This window comes from Hipposideros armiger, unplaced genomic scaffold, assembly GCF_001890085.2.
Source record: "Hipposideros armiger isolate ML-2016 unplaced genomic scaffold, ASM189008v1 scaffold_1022, whole genome shotgun sequence".
Classification (NCBI taxonomy): Eukaryota; Metazoa; Chordata; class Mammalia; order Chiroptera; family Hipposideridae; genus Hipposideros; species Hipposideros armiger.
Genome location: NW_017732372.1, coordinates 271573 through 290394, shown reverse-complemented (window position 1 = coordinate 290394; position 18822 = coordinate 271573). Strand labels below are relative to the sequence as shown.

The 18822-nt window shown below is 39.1% G+C and overlaps 1 protein-coding gene across 1 annotated transcript in view; it reads right to left on the bottom strand.

The window, feature by feature from the left end:
- Positions 1 to 1603: 1603 nt before the first annotated feature.
- The window catches only part of DSG2 (desmoglein 2), a 25543-nt gene continuing 8324 nt past the window's right edge, over positions 1604 to 18822 (bottom strand). The window contains exons 7-15 of the mRNA XM_019631626.1: positions 18641 to 18778; positions 18339 to 18524; positions 15519 to 15784; positions 11955 to 12097; positions 11415 to 11642; positions 9892 to 10119; positions 7933 to 8054; positions 6389 to 6724; positions 1604 to 4395 (exon numbers count right to left, since the gene is read on the bottom strand). Coding sequence (XP_019487171.1) covers positions 3373 to 4395; positions 6389 to 6724; positions 7933 to 8054; positions 9892 to 10119; positions 11415 to 11642; positions 11955 to 12097; positions 15519 to 15784; positions 18339 to 18524; positions 18641 to 18778 — 2670 coding nt within the window. The 3' untranslated portion in view covers positions 1604 to 3372. The remainder of the gene's footprint in view (positions 4396 to 6388; positions 6725 to 7932; positions 8055 to 9891; positions 10120 to 11414; positions 11643 to 11954; positions 12098 to 15518; positions 15785 to 18338; positions 18525 to 18640; positions 18779 to 18822) is intronic.

Below are 18822 nucleotides of genomic sequence, written 5' to 3'. Positions count from 1 at the left end.
CTACCTCGCTATACAAAAAGGTGAGATTTCTGTCTTGGCAATTTCTTTATGGGTTGGCTTTGATGCACATTTCATCCTTGCTTAATACTTATTCAACAGTAGTTTTCTTTCTCTTTGACCTTTGTAGAGTTTTTCTAGGTGGGCAGGAGATTGTGTTCTGGGTTGTAGTTCCACAAGAGCAACCAAGTCAAAAGATAAACACAAGGACATGCTCGCATTAAAAAGTCAGTAGAGGAACTAGAGTGGAGTCCTAGAACATGCAACACACGAGGAAGGCAGGAAAAAACGAAGCAGGTGGAACCAAGAGAAAACAAATACCAAGATGCTCAGCTTAAACTCATCCATATTAGTTACTGCTGTAGGTAGACAAAAGCCTTCCATTAAACATCAGATATTGTTAAAATGGGTAAGACAGCAAGGCCTATCTATATATTCACAAGAAACACACACTATAAAGGCATAGACCGGTTGATCAAAGACACACTAAGCAAACACTAAGCCTAAAAGAGCTGGTGTGGCAATGTTAATGTTAAGCAAAGTAGATTTGAAGACAAAGAATATAACCAGATAAAGAAAGACATTCTGTAATGATTAAAGTGGATTCTTCTGGGAGACACAATAATCCTATATGTGTATCTAGTAATTCAGGTATAACAAGTTTCAGATCATGGGAAGCGAAAATAGGACTTAAAAGGCAAATAGGTGAAGCCACAATCAGTTGGAGATTTCAACACCCTCTCAGCAATTAATAGAAAAAGTAGGCAAAGCAATAATGATAGAGAGGATTTGTGTTACACTAAAACAGTAAAACCAAGAAATTTTGGTATGTTAAAGAAGTAAGATTTAATTATCTGAAAGTTATCTGCAACACTTCATTTCTAGGTGATACGTGATAAGCAATGTCTCCTTACATAACTTTTGATGTACTGATGATTGGAATACAGCCTGTAGAGATTCGTGAAATTAACCAAAAGTTGTTCCCAAGTGCCACTTGGGGTGGGAGCCCTGGGGTCACAGAAATATAACCGAAGTCATGCTTTAGAATATCTTGATGTGTCATTTACCAGTGTCATGAAATATTAATGTGACATTATAGTATAGGTAGACACTGACCTTTTTGCTTGTAAACTACAACAAGCAATTAAGAATGGCTTTCAACATTGGCTGAATGATTTCAACTCTTTGGGTCAGAGGTGCAAGCTTTCCTCAGCCAATCCAACAGATGCCTCGTTACTTTCTGGACAGAAAGCAAACTTCAGTCCCTTAGGAACAAAGTTACAGGACTTGGCAAATAAATACAGTGCCCAGTTAAATTGAAATTTCAGATATCAGATAATTATTTTTCCTACAGGACATGCTTACACACAAAAAATCTATTCATTAAATTGATGTGAAACTCAAATTTAACTGGACCTTCTTGTGTTCTACCCTACTCAGGGAGGGAAATGCACTCTTCCAAGAGGGCTGAGCCCAGCCAGATGGAACTAGTTCTAATTAAAATACCAAAGTCGACAACCATCTGCCTTCAGGGTGCTAATTCCTCCTCTAACAGTTACAGTCCTTGTAAAATAGGATGGAGCAATAAAAAGATAAGGGCAAAGAGTTGTTCTAAAGGTCATTTTTATTTAAATATTTTGATAATACACATACAAATATATAGTCTCCAAATGTAAAAACTAATATAAATCACCCCTTTGGGAACAAAGAAAACCATTTAGAAAATGTGATTATGCTCTACACACGCAACAGGCTAGGGTTTTCAAGCCAGCCCAAGGAGGAAGTTTAAGACCAAGTTTTGTTTGTTCAAAGTACCTAGGTTGTTTTCACATTTCACACAGCAGTGATACTCCTGTTGCATACTTGGCAAAAACCTATTAAGTCTACATTGAAAAAAAAAAGTAACAACACTTACAAAATAGACAGTAAAAATTGTAGATCTTGGAAGTGACCTTCATCTTGGCCATGGAGTTACGGTGTCTAAAAATATTTGCCTTTTGCCCAGTCAGTGGAAGCAAAAAGTATCAACCTTTTGCATAACACAATTCAACAATATTTCTATAAATGCGCTACAAAAAGATTTGGTTCCCTAAGTAAAATATCTTGAAATGTCACGAATTACATAGGCTTTTCAATTTATGAACATTATTTTGTTGTGAAGAATATTTACATAAATTGTTACTGATGTGCACATATACTTTGAAACTTGAAATGGATTCTTTTTTCAAGGAGCAATAAAAATACAATCAATTTGGTCAGAACACCCAAATCACTTTTTCAAGAGGGCGGGGGGGTGTGTGTGTGTGTACAAATTCATGTCCATTACATAATAGTTAACACGTAGTGAGTCATGAGCAGCTCATCAATGACCTTGAGACACAGAATAAAATCAAATTTCAAACTCATAACTATGGAAATTATAGGGCCTTTCAATATGCTTTGAAAATATAAAAAAAGAGAGAGGCTTATAAAATTCAGTTTAATCCCACAAATCTTGATTTGGCACCCACACACATTAGGCACAGAGGCTAGCATTGAAATAGGCATGGTTCTTTGCAGTGTATACAGTCTAGTGGTTAATTTAGCTGTACTAAATTAGAAGATGATATATCCTGAGGTTTTATAAATAGTATATAATTACTATAAAAAGTAAAGTATTTTTATATTTATGAATTTTTCCCTGGATTATTCAACCGAATTGGAAGTATTGAATATTTTCATAATTAGCGAGAGACAAAGGGAAGGTATAATGCTATTTTTAAGGTCATACAACACACACACATGATCATACACACATATTACAGGCACAGTTACATGACATTACCATGTCAATGTTCTAAAAGTCAATCACTCTAACACAGATTGAAAGGCCTCTAGTCTTAGGGAAAACAAACAAAACTGGTCACCCAGACTGCATGTATCTTTGGATAAGTGAGTGTTGACAATTTGCTAGGTGCAGTGAAGTACGAACTATAGAACAGCAATGCTAAATGTTAAGATGGTATGCAGAGAGGCCCAGTCAGTTCATGGGGGGCCTCTACTGCACGGCTGATGAACTGGATATTCTGTTAATTTGGTAAATTCTCAGAAGCCAGATTCGCTCTCTGTTTAACTTGCTTTGTGAATATTGTTTGGCCAGAACTCACTAAAAGGCGCTTATGACACAGCATCATCTTTATGCCCTTGGTACTTCCTAGAACATTTCTGAAGGCACCCCTGGAAGCTGAGACAGTGAGGTCCGTTGTCTATTAGTGACCGAGAAACATTTGGTGTAGGTGCCTCATATGTCTGTAAGACTCATGAAAGGGCAGGACCATTGAAAACATGAAATCAGTTACTGCTCGTTGAACTCTGGGTCAGACTGTGGCTGGCTGTTTAGGAGAAGGAATGCTGTACGGTGCTATGCTTAGAGACTCTGGTAGAAGATGTGGTTAGAGTAGAGCTAGAATGACCAGCCTCTTCTAAACCAAACTTGGGCCGAGGGCCAGGGACGCCAGCTCCAGAAACCATGGTCTTTCTGGCCGTCATAGAGGTTTCCGCAGGAATCTGGTAACTGGACTGCAGAGTGGAAGCAGGGGTTAGCACTCTTTCTGTCACTGTCACATTCTGTCCTACTGCTACACTGGGCATGGCCAGAGTGGGCTGCACCCCGGAGCCTGGGGCGAGGAACCTCTCTCTTTCCCTCACCATAACATAATGTCCATCTGGCAGATGCTGAGTGCCTTCCAGAGGACCAGGTATGCCCCCATTAGGCTCTATTACTCTCTCTGTAACCCTGACATTATGTTCATTAGCATAATGCTGATCTACCAAGGCAGACGCTGGCGCGTATATCCGCTCTGTCACAATAAGGCCCTGTGGCTGTCTGGGGCCCAGGACCACAGTGCTGGGAGGTGGCACAGTGGAGCCTGTGGCAAAGGAAGTTTCTGTCACTATAACATTACCAGAAGCCAATGTGTTAGGGAGGGGTGTAGCTACGTTTTGACCCTGCTTAGAAGACACAGACCTTTCAGCGACTATTTCCTGAGTTATTGTCTCTGCATTTGCCTCATGTAAAGGTTTTGGAACTTGAAGACTACTGCCAGAGAAGGAGGCATTTTCTGAATGAACCCTAGTTTGCTCGGAGAGGGAATGTGAAGATGCCTTCAGACTTGTTTCTCTCATGGATTTTGGCCTCTGTTCCATTTCCATATCCATATCTATGTTTCGACCCAAGCACACTTCGGCTAGTGTCTTGAATTTAAATTCTAAGTCATCTAAGAAGTGGTCATCTAGATCTTCAATAAAACTGCAACAGCCAATGGAACCATGGAGAGACTCAGTTTCTTCCTGAGAATACACCAGAAGGCAATCTTTGGCTATGTGATTGTCATCTTCCTCAGTATAACATGCAGCTTTCTAAAATGAAAATAAAAACAGGCATATAATTAGTGACAAAACTTCATGTGAGAACAAGACTGTATTCCTGCCTCAAATGCATGCCCAGCGTCTAACTGCAAGGAAACTTTAGAGAGACACAAACTGAAGGACATCCTACAACACAACTTGCCTATATTCTTAAAAAAAATACATTAATATTGTGAAAGATAAAAAAAGGCAGAGGGGACCGTTACAGGCTAAAATGTCATGACAACTAAATGGAATGAAGGACTCTGGATTGGGTCCGGGACAGGAAAAACAATGACTATAAAAAGACATTATTGTGATACGTGGCTAAATGAAATACGGAATGTGTCCCTTAAATCTCTCAATTTGTTCACTGTATCATGGTAATGTAAGAGGATGTGCGCGTGTGCAAGAGAGAGAATGGGAAAGCAAGTAGCACATGTGGCTAAGTGTGACTAACTGGGTAATCTGGGTAAAAAGTATACAGGAGTTCAAAATGTCCATTATTCCTACCAATTTTTTGGTAAGTTTGAAATGATTTCCAAATTACAAGCTGCACACACATATATAACCAAGACTGAATGGAGCAGGATTACAGCAGAGAGGAAAATCATATCAAAATAAAACAAACAGGGCACCAGGATGGGCACCAGTGAGGCAGAAAAGGGGCGATTGGAAGTGGTTTTCCTTGACAATGACACACCAATATCTCCCCCTCAAGCTAATGGTATAAAGGAAGGGAGCATGGAAGGAAACTAAGTGGGGAAAGCACTCTGGTAATTTCCAACCATTTAGAAGAAAGGGAACAGAAATAAATTGGCCTCCATGGAAGTCCATCCCCTCACTTCCCTCGTGTCCTTCCGACGCCTGACATTCGGACTCTGTCCATGGGACACATGAGCCTCGTTCTGCAGAAAGGCATCTAGCCGTGCTTCTAATTCCTAATTCCAGACACGAGCTGCCTGACTATATCAGATCATCTGTCCTGAAACTTTCCTCCTGATTTTTTTTTTAAAGACTTTTATTGGGGAATTGGGGGAAGGGGAACAGACAAGTTGCTGTCCTTTTGTTCTTCAGTCTAGTTGTGGAGGATGTTGCTTCACTGGCCCAAGTTGGCACCATCATTGTGCTCTTCCTGGGCGAGGCAGATCAGTCACCGGCTTCTGGACAGCCACTCATGGCAGCTGCTGGCCGCTCACCAAGGCTGCTGGCTACACACGGTAGCCCATGGCAGCCCACTGCCACAGGGGCTGCAGCCTACGCCATCGCCGGCGACTCATGGCAGCCCAGCTCCAGGTTGAGCTGTTGTTCAGCATCTTAGCTGTGGAGGGCAGTGTCACTGGCCCTCATATGTGGGATCCGAACCGGGGCCCTCTGGCGTCCCAAGCCAGCTCTTAACCAACGCGCTACTCAGCTGGCCCACTTTCCTCCTAATTTTTTGTGAAGCACATCAACAGTGAAGCCAAGTACTCTGATTCAGAAGGCAAAATTTGAATGCACAAAATAGATTGTGTTTTTTTAGGTCACATATTCTCAAGTTTGCTGCTACAGAGGGATTGTACTTTCTGACCCACTGACATTTGGCTTGGTCACGTGACTTGCTCTGGCCAATGAAACCTGAGTGCAAAAAAAAGGCAGTGGCCTTAGGAGTTATTGCCTGGTTCTGCATTGCTATGTTCCCTGCACCCCATGGATGGCGGCTTCCCAGTTATAATCTGCTCTCTTGGCATCTTGGAATGAAGACAACATGGAGAAGAACAGACATGCATCAAATGGCAAAAACATGAATGTGAGAAATAGCCTTTGCGAGGCGTAAGATTGTGGCATCACTTGTGATCACCACATAGTTTAGCTGATTGACTCGTTCTCTCTTTCCTGATCACTTATAGGTGTTCTCTTAAAAAAGTAATAAAGTCCCCTCTATATCCAAGGAATGACTACCCTAATAATACCATATTCACATGTAAATGTTCCCCGCCCCCCATACATAAAAACCAATCCTTACCTCAGTGAAATAACTTCTTAAGAATTCCTCATTCACTGCAACAGCAGCTGCTCGAGCTCCAGCCATGTCTCTGGAAGCCCCTGAGGCTCTTCTGGACCTTATGGTTTCGCCACCTATGATTGCTCCTGTTGTCCCTGCAGCTTGGGTGGCCCCCCCAAGAAGCAGCCTTCTGTGCTCTTCCCATCTTCCGTCCACCTCAGTCATCTCATGCAGCCTTTTGACAAAGGAAGCAGGGCTACTTCCTCTCATGGTGCTTTCCTTCACTGCTCCGCCTCCTACTCCACTGCCTACGGGTACACTCTCTCCGTGATCCGTGGCCAGAAGTGATGGCACCACCTGTGAGAGCAAACACAGTTGAGAACTGAGTCAGAAGGATGAGGGTCAGTCTAGTTGGCAGAAGGATCTGAACTAGCTGGGAATGTGATGGGAATAAGCTATTTCCACAGAGGCTAATTAGGAGACATATTTTGGGTTGAAAAACTTCTATTTGAGTCTGATGAAGAGCTCGTTTTGTTAGGTGATGATAACCCAAGGAGAAAACAACAATTATCTAAATATGGTCTCAGCTCATTAACTCTATTGGCACCAATGGCATTTCAACTTTCCTCTCGAGTTTAATGCCTTTTTTATGGTTATAGAACCGTTCTTTTTGTTTGAGCTGGACACACGGCTGTCCCAAATAAAGACTACATTTTCAAGCCTCAACTGCCACTAGAAATAGCAACCAGGCTAAGTTCCGGTTAATGCGATTTCAAGCAGAAACGGAGTATGCAACTTTTGGGAAGTGTTCTTCTGGGGTGGTCCTTCACTTTTCTGAAACCTATCTGCTCTGTGGAATGTGGAGACAGCAGTTAGTGTCTGCAGCATGAAGACAGCAGGCAATGGAGCTCATCTATGAAGGAACACCACGGAAAAAGGAGCCTGGCGCCACGCTGTGGAAGAATCATATCGGTCCTGGACTTCCCACATTTATCTTTAGGCCTCCATCACTCTTGAGTTCTCTGATACTCGATACTCAATCATATTCTATTAGACATGATGCTCACTGCAGATGGTGATGAGACCCAGGGTGAAGATACGATAAAGAGGCAGTCCAGATGGTTATTTAAGTAGGCAGAAGAAGAGATTTTGCAACATTTTGCAACTGTCATGGGGTGGTGGGCTTACCTCTGCCAACCCTATGTATTGAGGGAAACGGAAAAGTAAAAACATTTTGTGAAAGACTGCCATTAGCACTGGGACAAAAATTTGCATCCTGAGTTCCTACACACACTTGCCTTCTCCAACCTTTGTTCTACACTCCTTGTGTCACTACCTGACCCTTTTTCTACGTTCTCTGTAACACAGGATCGGTCACAGTAGAGCAAAACCACCTCAACTCGGCCCTGGCAACAAACTCAAAATATGTTATCATTCAAAGGCATGTGGATAAAATCTATAATGACCACTTTACTCTCTCATGACCTAAAATGTCAGAAACACTTCCTCAGGCCCCTTTAAAATCGGAAAAGGAGACAAGTTTCATGGATATCTGCTTATCTGACCTTGTCTTCAGGTGGCGCCCCTTCATTATTCCAAGGATGTAGCATCTCTATAGTGCCAGGTATGGGGGTAAAGCCTTTGGCACCCTCTCCACAGTGGCACATCAGCAGTAAAAGTGGTACAACTAAAGAGAAACAAAATGGAGTACAGAGAAGGTCAGTCCACACATACTTCTAAATTTATGTTGCATAATTTTGGAATTTGCGTATCACTTCCTGAATTTCAGTCTTCACTTGTTTACAGCCCTAGTTTTATTTTCCTTTTCTTCACCTTGTTCCAACCTTACCAAGCTTGTCTTGGGAGAGTCATACCCAAGTCTAACGGCAGGAATGAGGGGGTCTTAACAGATTCGGAGGCCTCATCCATCACAAGGGGGCCGTGTGTGGTTACTGAGTGGAACACCAAGGCTGGATTCGATAGCACCCAAATCATCAAAATCAACGTACAGACAATTTTCTAAACCACTTTAATTTTTAATATGAGAAAATTCACCGTTTTGTGTTTGTGTGTATAAAAGAACAAAAGCTCCTAGGGGTAGAAAAGTTTTAGTATGTTCAATATTCTAGAACATTGGAACTTCTGTAATACTTCACCACTTCACACTAGAGTAGAATTTGGCAGACGGCATGATTCACTGAGGTTCAAATTAACTTCTGAATTACTTGAGTACTATTTTCTAAAAACGATTCTACCTAAAAAACCCTTAGAATAGATATAACATTTTATCTAGAATTCAATAAAATTTCAGAGCTCCCTCCTTAAATTTTATTCTACCTCCAGGAGGAAGTGAAGGCCAATGCTGGCCTCTTGATCAGTAAAGAATTAACTACCCCTGCAGGCAGCCCGCCCCAAATTCTGTTTTATTGACACTCTCATTTGGCAGCTTCCGAAGGCGAACTAATACTCCCTAGATTCCTTTTTTATGTAAAATAGTTGACAGCACAGTCCTATAGCTACTGTGAGTAATAAGATTGAAATCAGCCAGTGACAATTCAACAATTTGTAGAAATTCAATAAATATTTATCATGTGTCTACCATGTGCCCAGTATCACTGTAGGCCCTGGGGAATCGGAGATGAGCAGGCAGTGCAAAGAATCTCCAGGTAAAAGTAGTCCCAGCCCCTCCCTACAAACTTGGTACACTGAGATAAGTCACTTCCTGTTATATGTCTGTATTCTATGTCTGTATTCTCAGCCATAAAATAGAGATGATGGTATAAAGTGCACTGTAAACTGTTGAGTGCCGTGCTTTCAACCGCACATCCACGAATGGCATTGACAAACTCCTCCTGTCACTGCGATAGCTCAGGCTGCCTCGGAGGCGGCCCTCTGCCCACGTTCAGTGGTCAAAGGGAGCGGTATTCCACAAGCCCCCAGGCTGCAGTACGTTGTGCTTTCATGAGGTCTTTGGAGGGCATGCAGGGACGTGCTCAGAGGGTCTCACTACTATTTGCTTAGGTGAAGGGGCAGGCCAAGCAGAGGGCATGGGGAGGCAGAGCTCTGACAAGCTGAATGTGCGAAGCAAGGATCGATGGGAAGAAGATGAGTTTGGAAAAGAACCTTGTATCCAGAATCCAAATTCACGCAACAAATCTTTCCTGAGAACCACCTATGGGCAAGGACCTGTTCTAGGCACTGGGAAGTGAAGATGAGACAATATTCTCCCTGACAGAGCTTATCAAAATGGGAACTCAGGGTTATGTTAAAAGGGTGTTGAAGAGCGTGTATAATAACCTGGGTTATTTAAAGCAGGAAATGACACATTTTTATACAACAAAATTCTGAGGAGTGCTACAATAGCCTTTGGTGAATTTATCAATGATCCATTAATTTCCCATTCACCCTCAAGTGTTCGAGCGGGGTTAAAGAAACACTGCAAAGAAATCAATGACGACTGTAGTAATAGACGCTAGTAGTGCCCTTAATCACTAAAAGAGCTAGAGTGGCTTTAAAATACTTACGCAGCAAGAGCAGAAAGGCAAGGATTATTAGTGCAATGGCTGCAGGTCCCAGGCCAACATAGGAGTCACGCAGAGCTTCTACACACCCACTGCCGTCCAGACACTTACAAACGGTGAGTTTAAGGGTCTGCTTTTCAGGGCAACTGAAGCCTTGATTATCTGAAATCAGGAACTGAATTTCACTTCTCCCAAGCTTCTGTTCATTTTGTTGCAGTAACACACTGGTACCTACAAGGGTAAGAGGCCAAAGGAAATAAAAATGAGTGATGACCAAGGAAGGGGCAAGACTGAATTATAGAATACATCCTTTAATTGCTAATAATATTTAGCTCCACTGAGAAACTTTATTCTTCCCTAATGTCTCTATTGAATGCACTCTGTGTGCTTGATAAAATTAGTCCAGATACTCCATATATGCAGGTTAATAGCAAAGAATTGAATTTGGACCTGTCTTACTTTTTATGATGATAAATTTTAACAAATGTGTGTGGTCTACCGAATTCTATGTGCTGGGAATACAGTGACAAAACAAGTGGCGATTAAATGACATTTTCATTGAATGACCTTTATTTTACTATTTCTTTAAAAAATTTTATGAAGGCAATTTTCAAACAGACAATCCAAGAGCATAATGAACCCCATATTACCCATCCTCATCTTTAACATTATTCAAAGCCTCTTAAAGTGGTTGTAAAAATTTGTTAGGCTTAAAATAACAATAAGCCTGTAAGTTAAGAAGAACTTGGGTACTATATTTAAAACTTTTCTGAAATGAACACTAATTATTTAGAACAAAATAATACTCTGGATAGGTTTTCGTATATTCAAAACTGCCCTGAAAAACACCCCAAAGCTCATATTAACAAGGGGGATATGTCCAAGATGTGGCTATAGGCACATTGCCACCTGGCATGGAGGGATCAGACGGACCCTTTTTCATGTTTACCCATCGCTCGTCAGCTTTATGAGCGTGAACAAACCACTTAAGCTAGTTAAGCCAAGGTTTCCTCACCTGTAATGAGGGAATAATGTTATGGGATAAAGATGAAATGAGACAATACATATGATGGGCCGGCAGAGTGGCTGGATGAATAAATGTTATTTTTAATAGAAATGTTATCATACTTTGAGATTTTTAGAAGGCACCTACTCTGATTACTGTACTTAGACAAGCATAGTATTGCTCAGCTTATGAGACAACACAACGTGCAATTTAGAGAATACCCAGCTAGATTGAAGATATTATTGGGTTGTTGGAAAAGTCATGACGTATTTTTTCTGTTTTTTGTTGCAAAAATGTGTCATGACTTTTCCAACAACCCAATAGGTTATTTTTCTTTTCTCCCTCTTTTGTTATTCCAAATGGGATATTTATTATAGCCAGATAAAAGACACTATGCCTTATTTTATAAATGCCTTTGAAAACTGCATTGGAAATATATTTTTAAAAATCCTATATTACAAAGATTTTAGATTTCTATCATGTTTAATATTTAAATATGTAGCCAAACGATTTTGCTTACTTTCTTTGTGTACTACTTTCCATTTCTCTGCCATTCCAGCTGGTTTGTCAACGATGACAAAAGTGAAAGGGTCACTGTTGGGGTAACCGTCCAGGTCCTCTGCGGTCACGTTCACATACTGCGCGTCATCACAGATATTCTGCACTGGGTCAACCAGTGTGGGACAATTGTCATTGATGTCTTCAACTGTGATAAGAACGGTGCCAGTGATGGTTTTTCTAGGGTAATCTTAAAAATAAGAAAGAAAAAAAAAAAAGAAAGAAAAAGTAGGAATATTCTGGTTATATCGCTGACAATGAACATAGTTTGAATTCTGTTGCCATTTTAGTAAGAGGGAACTAACAAATTAGGACACTTCCTATCCTAGATATATTTTCATATTCAGATCATGTCTTTTAATATACTACGTAAGTAGAAATGTAAAGATTTATCCATTGGTGAGATGTGATTTTTCTACAAGATCAAAATGAAGGTCTCTGATGTTGGAAAAAAATCATCAAAATACATATAACCAAGAAAAATATCGATTTAATAACTTACCTTCTGATATAGCCAAAATCTTTACAATGTATGTACCATTCTGAACATATCTAGATTCAAAATCAGGAATTTTTACAAGTTTAATTTCAGACGTGACAGAATCCACAGAGACCCAACTGTCTTTATCTTCCAATTTGGCATATCTGTTATAAAACAAACAAAATTAATTTTGAATTCTCGATAAACTGAGAATCTCTAATATCTACAACTCTTTCATGCTTAATCCTTGCTTTATTGTATATGTTCTTGTTACAGGCATTAGTTTGAAATGTTTTTAATTTCTTGCCACTCTCCGAAAACCTCCTTTCTTACTGCATATAACACTTATTTTGGAACCTTCCTCAATACTGTAACGTACCCAAGATACACCGGGAGTGCCAAAAAAATGTATACAAGTAGAGACACTTTGGTCAACGTTGCTCAAGCAGTAGTTCACTGTAATCAGAAGTGTCTGGACGCTGATGGTAACCACGTTCAGCACCTCTTGTAAGCACATTAGTCAAAGGTGACTTGTATTCATCTTTTACTATCGGTATATATTATTACAATTTTAATAGTTTTTTCCTTTCATAAAATGTGTACACTTTTTTGGGCACCCTCTGTATATTCTAGGGTGACCATCTGTTGTCTACTAACCCAGGAGGTTTGCAAGGTCCTCTGCAGTCTGTCCTCCAGCTTTCAATCTCTTCTCCCTTAAATTTGGGGTAAAGCTTTGGAGAATAACTTAGTTACCCAACAAGAACTGGTAGAGAAAAGTAGTCTTATATTCGATTGCTTATTGTTATCAATACTTAAAAATATCAATTTTAAAAATCAATGACTGATTTAAATGGAAGTACGTTAACATTTTGGGATCGTTAGGAGCAATATGCTTCTTTCAGCTAGAAATGTTTAAAAGTGAAAACAGGGGCCGGCCGAGTGGCGCGATGGTTAAGAACTGGCTTGGGACGCCAGAGGGCCCCGGTTCGGATCCCACAAATGAGGGCCAGTGACACTGCCCTCCACAGCTAAGATGCTGAACAACAGCTCAAACTGGAGCTGGGCTGCTGTGAGTCGCCGGCGATGGCGTAGGCTGCAGCCCCTGTGGCAGTGGGTTGCCATGGGTACCGTGTGTAGCCAGCAGCCAGCGTGAGCGGCCAGCAGCCGCAGTGAGCGGTCGTCCAGAAGCCGGCGACTGATCTGCCTCACCCGGGAAGAGCGCAATGATGGTGCCAACTTGGGCCAGTGAAGCAACATCCTCCACAACTAGATTGAAGAACAAGACGACAGCAACTTGTCTGTTCCCCTTCCCCCAATTCCCCAGCACTGTTCCCATTCCCCCAATAAAAAATCTTAAAAAAAAAAAAAAAAAAAGTGAAAACAATGCTGATGAAGTGATATCTGGGTTTCTTTCCTTTTAAAGCAAGGAGAATTAGTGTGGAAAGAGATAACTTTGGGGGAGGCAAGAACATTCACATTATGTCTTCAGAAATGTATGTAATTTAATACCACAGAATTTAAATATAGCCAAATATAAATATAAGCCAAACATGAATATATATGGGTTAATCAGATTGATAATTTATTTCCTATTAACTGGCTATCTGGGCACATGAAAATGAGTGGCTAATTTATAGCAATGCTTGTTTATAGTTCTATTTAAAAATTTCCAATTATACACTTTATCTAAATCTTTGCATTTTAATGTTTTACTAGTAAATGACAATACATTTGGCTTTTCACGAGTATTTCTGAATTTCATGTCTGGAATTTTAAAGCCTGAACTTAGTTGCTGTCAATGGTTTCCCACATTCATACTTATAAGGGAAAGAGTCTTAGTAATAAGGATCACATTTCACATGGAATGTTGTGTATTAGATATCATTTAAAGAATTTTCTTTTCTTCTCTGTGGTGAAAATTAGACACCATTCAAAGTAGGAGAGCAGCTCGTGTCATGTCCAAATGTCAAATATCCATAAACAATTGATGCACATGAATAATTAGTAAAATAGCATTATGATAAAGTTAAGGGAATAATTCTTCTGCTGTCCTTGTCAGCATTTCTAAATCGAAACCACTAATTAGTTAGGTGAACATGAGAAAATTATTTGACTTAGCTGTGCATCCCATTCTTTATCTGTAAAATAGGTCTGAATTGATCTTTAAGATCTTTCTTAAAGTTCTGTAATTGCATGCAAAATAACAAAATACTTTTGAAAAATAAACATGGTGCATTATTGTTCCAAGCAGAACACATAATCTTTTGATGTATTTATCACCCTTAATAAAAACAGCAGCCAAATTTAAATAGGGAGGGAATAGAAGTTTCATAGATAGCTACAGTATTATTGGAGGATGATTATTAGGACGAATAAGTCTCTAGTGGACAGCGGTGAGGAATGATCATATAGTGCATTCTTCAATTTGGCGGATTCAGTTAGGATGCCTTGTTAGGTTCAGAGATGTGGAAATAAAAACTAGACTACAAACTCAAGGTAAGCAGGGCTGGTTCCTGCAGGCATGGTGGGCAAAAAGGGTCACTTAGACATTGCAGAAACACAGAGGAAGTTCTGTTAATGTTATTTTGGGGAACAGTTATTTGCTACTATTGGCTGATGAATTCCATTAAGAGTCTCTAAAAAGAAAGAGGTTGATGAAAAGCTTCTTTACATTTCCATTTTCTCTACGGTCAACGATTCATGTAAATATAATGTTTTATGAAGTGCTGGCACCCAGGGACATTGAAGTATGTGTCTCTACCCAGGTATGAGGACAGTCAAGCAAACAAACTCTGAATGACAGCAGGAAACCAGGCTGTGTCTGGATGGCAGGGGGGACTTCTTAAAATTCAATGTAATAGCTGTGACTGAGTTCCATAAATAATAGTTCTGTAGAGAGCTGCCTTTCCATGCGTGGCTCTGAGATCTAACATGTAAATTTACTTTGAAAATTTAAACATATCATGCAAAACTAAGGTGTCGCTATAAAGTAGGCACAACTGAGTCCTTTCTACCAGTGGCAGCATCTAGTAGGTCCTCAAATGTATTGAGTAAAGGTCATCATGACCCAGACAAACATAAAAGGTGTGTCAACCCTTGAACCAAATAGCATGGTTTAAATGAAGATTCATTTCCAAGATTTATGTGCAAATGAAACTGGTTTCTCCACATTAAAAGACATTATGCAACTACTTCTCTTAACCAAACTTCTGTAAAGTGGAATCTGCAATAACACTTATTTTCTGCTTTCTTATTTTGAATACTCTTTCAGGAAATAAGACCGATTTTAGCAAGTTTCTTTCTGAGCTTTCTCTTTGTTGCTTGTTAGTCTTCCCTAGCCCGAAGTGTTTTGAGGTGAGGGACCCAGCCTCTGCCTCATACTCAGGTGGTGGAGGGCAGGTCTGGGGAAATTTCTCCTTGCCTCTGCGCTGCAAGTACAACTCTGGGAATCTACAGACCATTGGGGGGGGGGGGGTATAAGGCTGGGTGGGAAGTAATGAAGTGTTCCAATTTCATTATGATTTTTTGAAAATAGGCATTGAAGATAATTTGAAATGAGAAAATATATTCATAACTCTGTCTTACTTTACACGGGCTAGTTGTCCAGTGTCTTCATCGAAGGCTTGAAATTTTCCAATTACTTGGCTTAGGCTTGATTTTTCCATGCTCTCGCTAGTGTGAACGGAGATGGTGCTGCTTTTAAAATGAATGCCTTCTTTCACATTTTTCACCTTTATTTTGATGGGAATAGATGTAGGCTTGTATTTATTCTTAACTGATTTGTGAAAAGGTGCTTTATTAGTGACAACAATGCTTAAATCAAGATGCTTCATTTCTTCATAATCTAATTCCTAGAAAGGCAAAATCAAAGGGAATTCTTTCAAAAGAGAAAACAATTAGAACACACAGGGTACACACACGTACACACGTGTGGTTTTCGTGCTAGATACAATAATTTAACAAGTGGGAAATACAGCAACACTTATTATTCCAACTCATATTGGCAATATGCAATTAAAAAAATCTGTCAATTTGGATATTCATAAATGTTAATAAGAATGATTAGGAAACATCCCCAGTTAACTTTTTTGAAGGTCAAAATCATTTAAAAATATGTATATACTTTTATTTTTTATAATTAGAAGTAATTTTTAAATTTAAAATTTAGTATAATTTAGTATCTTTTAAAATGTGTTTCATGGGTTTGTGAAAAGGCTACAGAAGTGGTGGCACTACCAGCTGTCCCCTAATATATGCTTTCACTGTGCATTAGCAATAAAAAAACTGAGGCCTCCTGAGGACAATTATTTAACTTTGTTAAACCCAGGGGTTTTTAAATTGTTTAAACAAAAAACCTACTCTCTTCCTTTTCAGTATATCTATTAATATCTGGTTTGCTATTAATGCCACAAAAGATTAACCTTCCTCTAAATATTGTTCTTTGTGCATGTGGTATTAATAAACTATGTTTGATGTAATCAGTTTATCACTGTATCTATATTCTATGTTCCAATTTGTCCATTTTCTTTTTTATAAACATTTCTAGGGTACTACAGATACTTTACTTAGCCTTTCTACTACTAGACACACTATTTGAAAAAAAATTTTTTTTTTTTTTTTAGCTGAGCCACCCTGCCACCTGTTGGCAGCTCAGCAGCAGCTCAGCTCAGGCTGGGAATTGAACCGGCGACCCTGTTGCTCAGAGCTCGCACTGTTGAGTGAGCTCTTAACCAACTGAGCTACTCGGCCGCCTGTTGCAATTTCTAAATATAATTAATACTGCTCTGAACATTTTTATACAATTTAGATTTCTTCTGTTAAGCTATATTCTAGTAGTAAAAAAAGTACTTTGTCAAAGTTTATTTAAGCCCTGTTGCTTTTTATTTCTTGTGGCCCTGATCATTTAGATGCATTATTACCACTTGTTTCTTCAGTATAACATTAAATATTGTACATGTGTTTACATGAATTACAAGCTATTCACTTTTGGTTTTGGATAATCTATTAAAAAATTTGTTTACCCAGGAGTTCTGAACGGATAACAACTTCTCCTGCCCCCCTTTTTTATATGAGTCACTATAGTATTGGGACAAGGACACAACAGAAAATGACTAGAGAATATACTCTTTGTAATTACAGAATTCTCATGAAAGTTTTTTTTTTTTAGGTTGCTCTTGCACTTGATGTGCTTGTTTTGATGGCATAATGGATGCTGGATGAGAAATAAAACCTTCCAGCCAATGTCATTAGTATTCAAAGACCATGGAATGTCAAGACAATCTTAAAAATAAATGAGCTAAGTATGGGGGCAACAAAAGCTGTTTCATAGTGTTTTCTATACATAGCCATAACAACCCAAAGTGAAGGAAAAATTTCCAGCATCAAGAGCAATGTATGAGGGCATACACCTTTATTTTTTACAACTTTCAAAATACCGGGGGTGCCAAAAAAATATATGCAAGTGGACACTTTGGTCAACATTGCTTAAGCAGTAGTTTGTCGTAATCAGAAGTGTCTGGACGCTGATGGTAACCACTTTGAGCAACTCTTGTAATTGCAGAAGTCAAACATGACTTGTGTTCATCTTTTGTTATCAGTATATATTGAGCATTACAATTTTCATACAGTTTTCCTTTCTTAAAATGTGTATACATTTTTTGACACCCTCTGTATTTATCATTTCCATTTCTGCTATTTTTAATAACATTAAAGATTTTAAACTCATTTGTTAATAAAGCTGAGACTTTCTCATGTGATGATTTGCTATCTCTATTGCCCTTATAACTAGGAGCCATTCTTTATACAGTTGAGACCATAAATTTATCATTTTCTCAATCTGTTTTGGTCATTAATTTTACTACTTTTTGTCCATGTCTCCTTTAGTAGAAATAAATATATCCCTTTTGGTTACCATGGGTCATTGAGAATACTTCTAACACTTCTATCATTTATCACTCAGTGACTGTTTTTCCTTATGTAGGAGGTCAACTGAATTAGGGCTTTATCAAGTTATTACAGCTTTTGTTTTTAGATGTTAAATATAAGATTTGCTTTTACTGTTAAGTAGATCAAATAAGAGAGTAATTCGGGGGACCCTCAGTAGAGACAAGAGTTCATAAGTGTGAATGCTCTAGTCAGGTACAGGCTGCAAGCCAAACTGGAAGTGTGCCAAGTAATAATGATGCTGGTATCATGCTGTCAGGTGAGGATTTGAGTCCCCTGATCTGAATTTGAACCACTTACTAACCACAGAACTTGGGCTACTAAAGATGGCTCCCATCTCAAAAAATTGTGGTGTCAGTTAATTGACTATACAAAGCACTTTAAGTGTTTGGGACTCAAAATGCATCAGTTTCCACCTCTGCACCAACTTCTCCCATTCCAGTTTGAACCTTAAGTACTTACCTTAATTAGGGTCACAATTCCTTCATTAGTCTGAGTATCAGTTTCTATGCGGAAATAACCCCTTTCATTTCCTGATGCAAATGTAAAATTTGCTAACCAATTATCAGAACCTATTTCATCCGCATCAAACACTTTTATGCGTATAACTTCTACATTGGCTTGATTTTCTTCAACCATCCCTTCGTACTGCAAAACATGAACACATGATTTTTATTTTAATGTAACACAAACTTAAGTGATATATTCTTAGGTAGCATTAAAATACGAAAAGTAGATACATTTATTATAAAAATAATAGTTACCATTTCATCTTCCACTACAGGTATGTTGTCATTGACATCTAAAATACGAATCTGAACTTGGGCTTGTTTTACGGGTTTATCTGTTATTTGTCCATTGCCGTCTCTTGCTTCTACTGTCAAAGTATAGCTGCTGTGTTCCTGCAGGGAAATGAAAAATATCCACTTGGGGTGAAAATGAATCA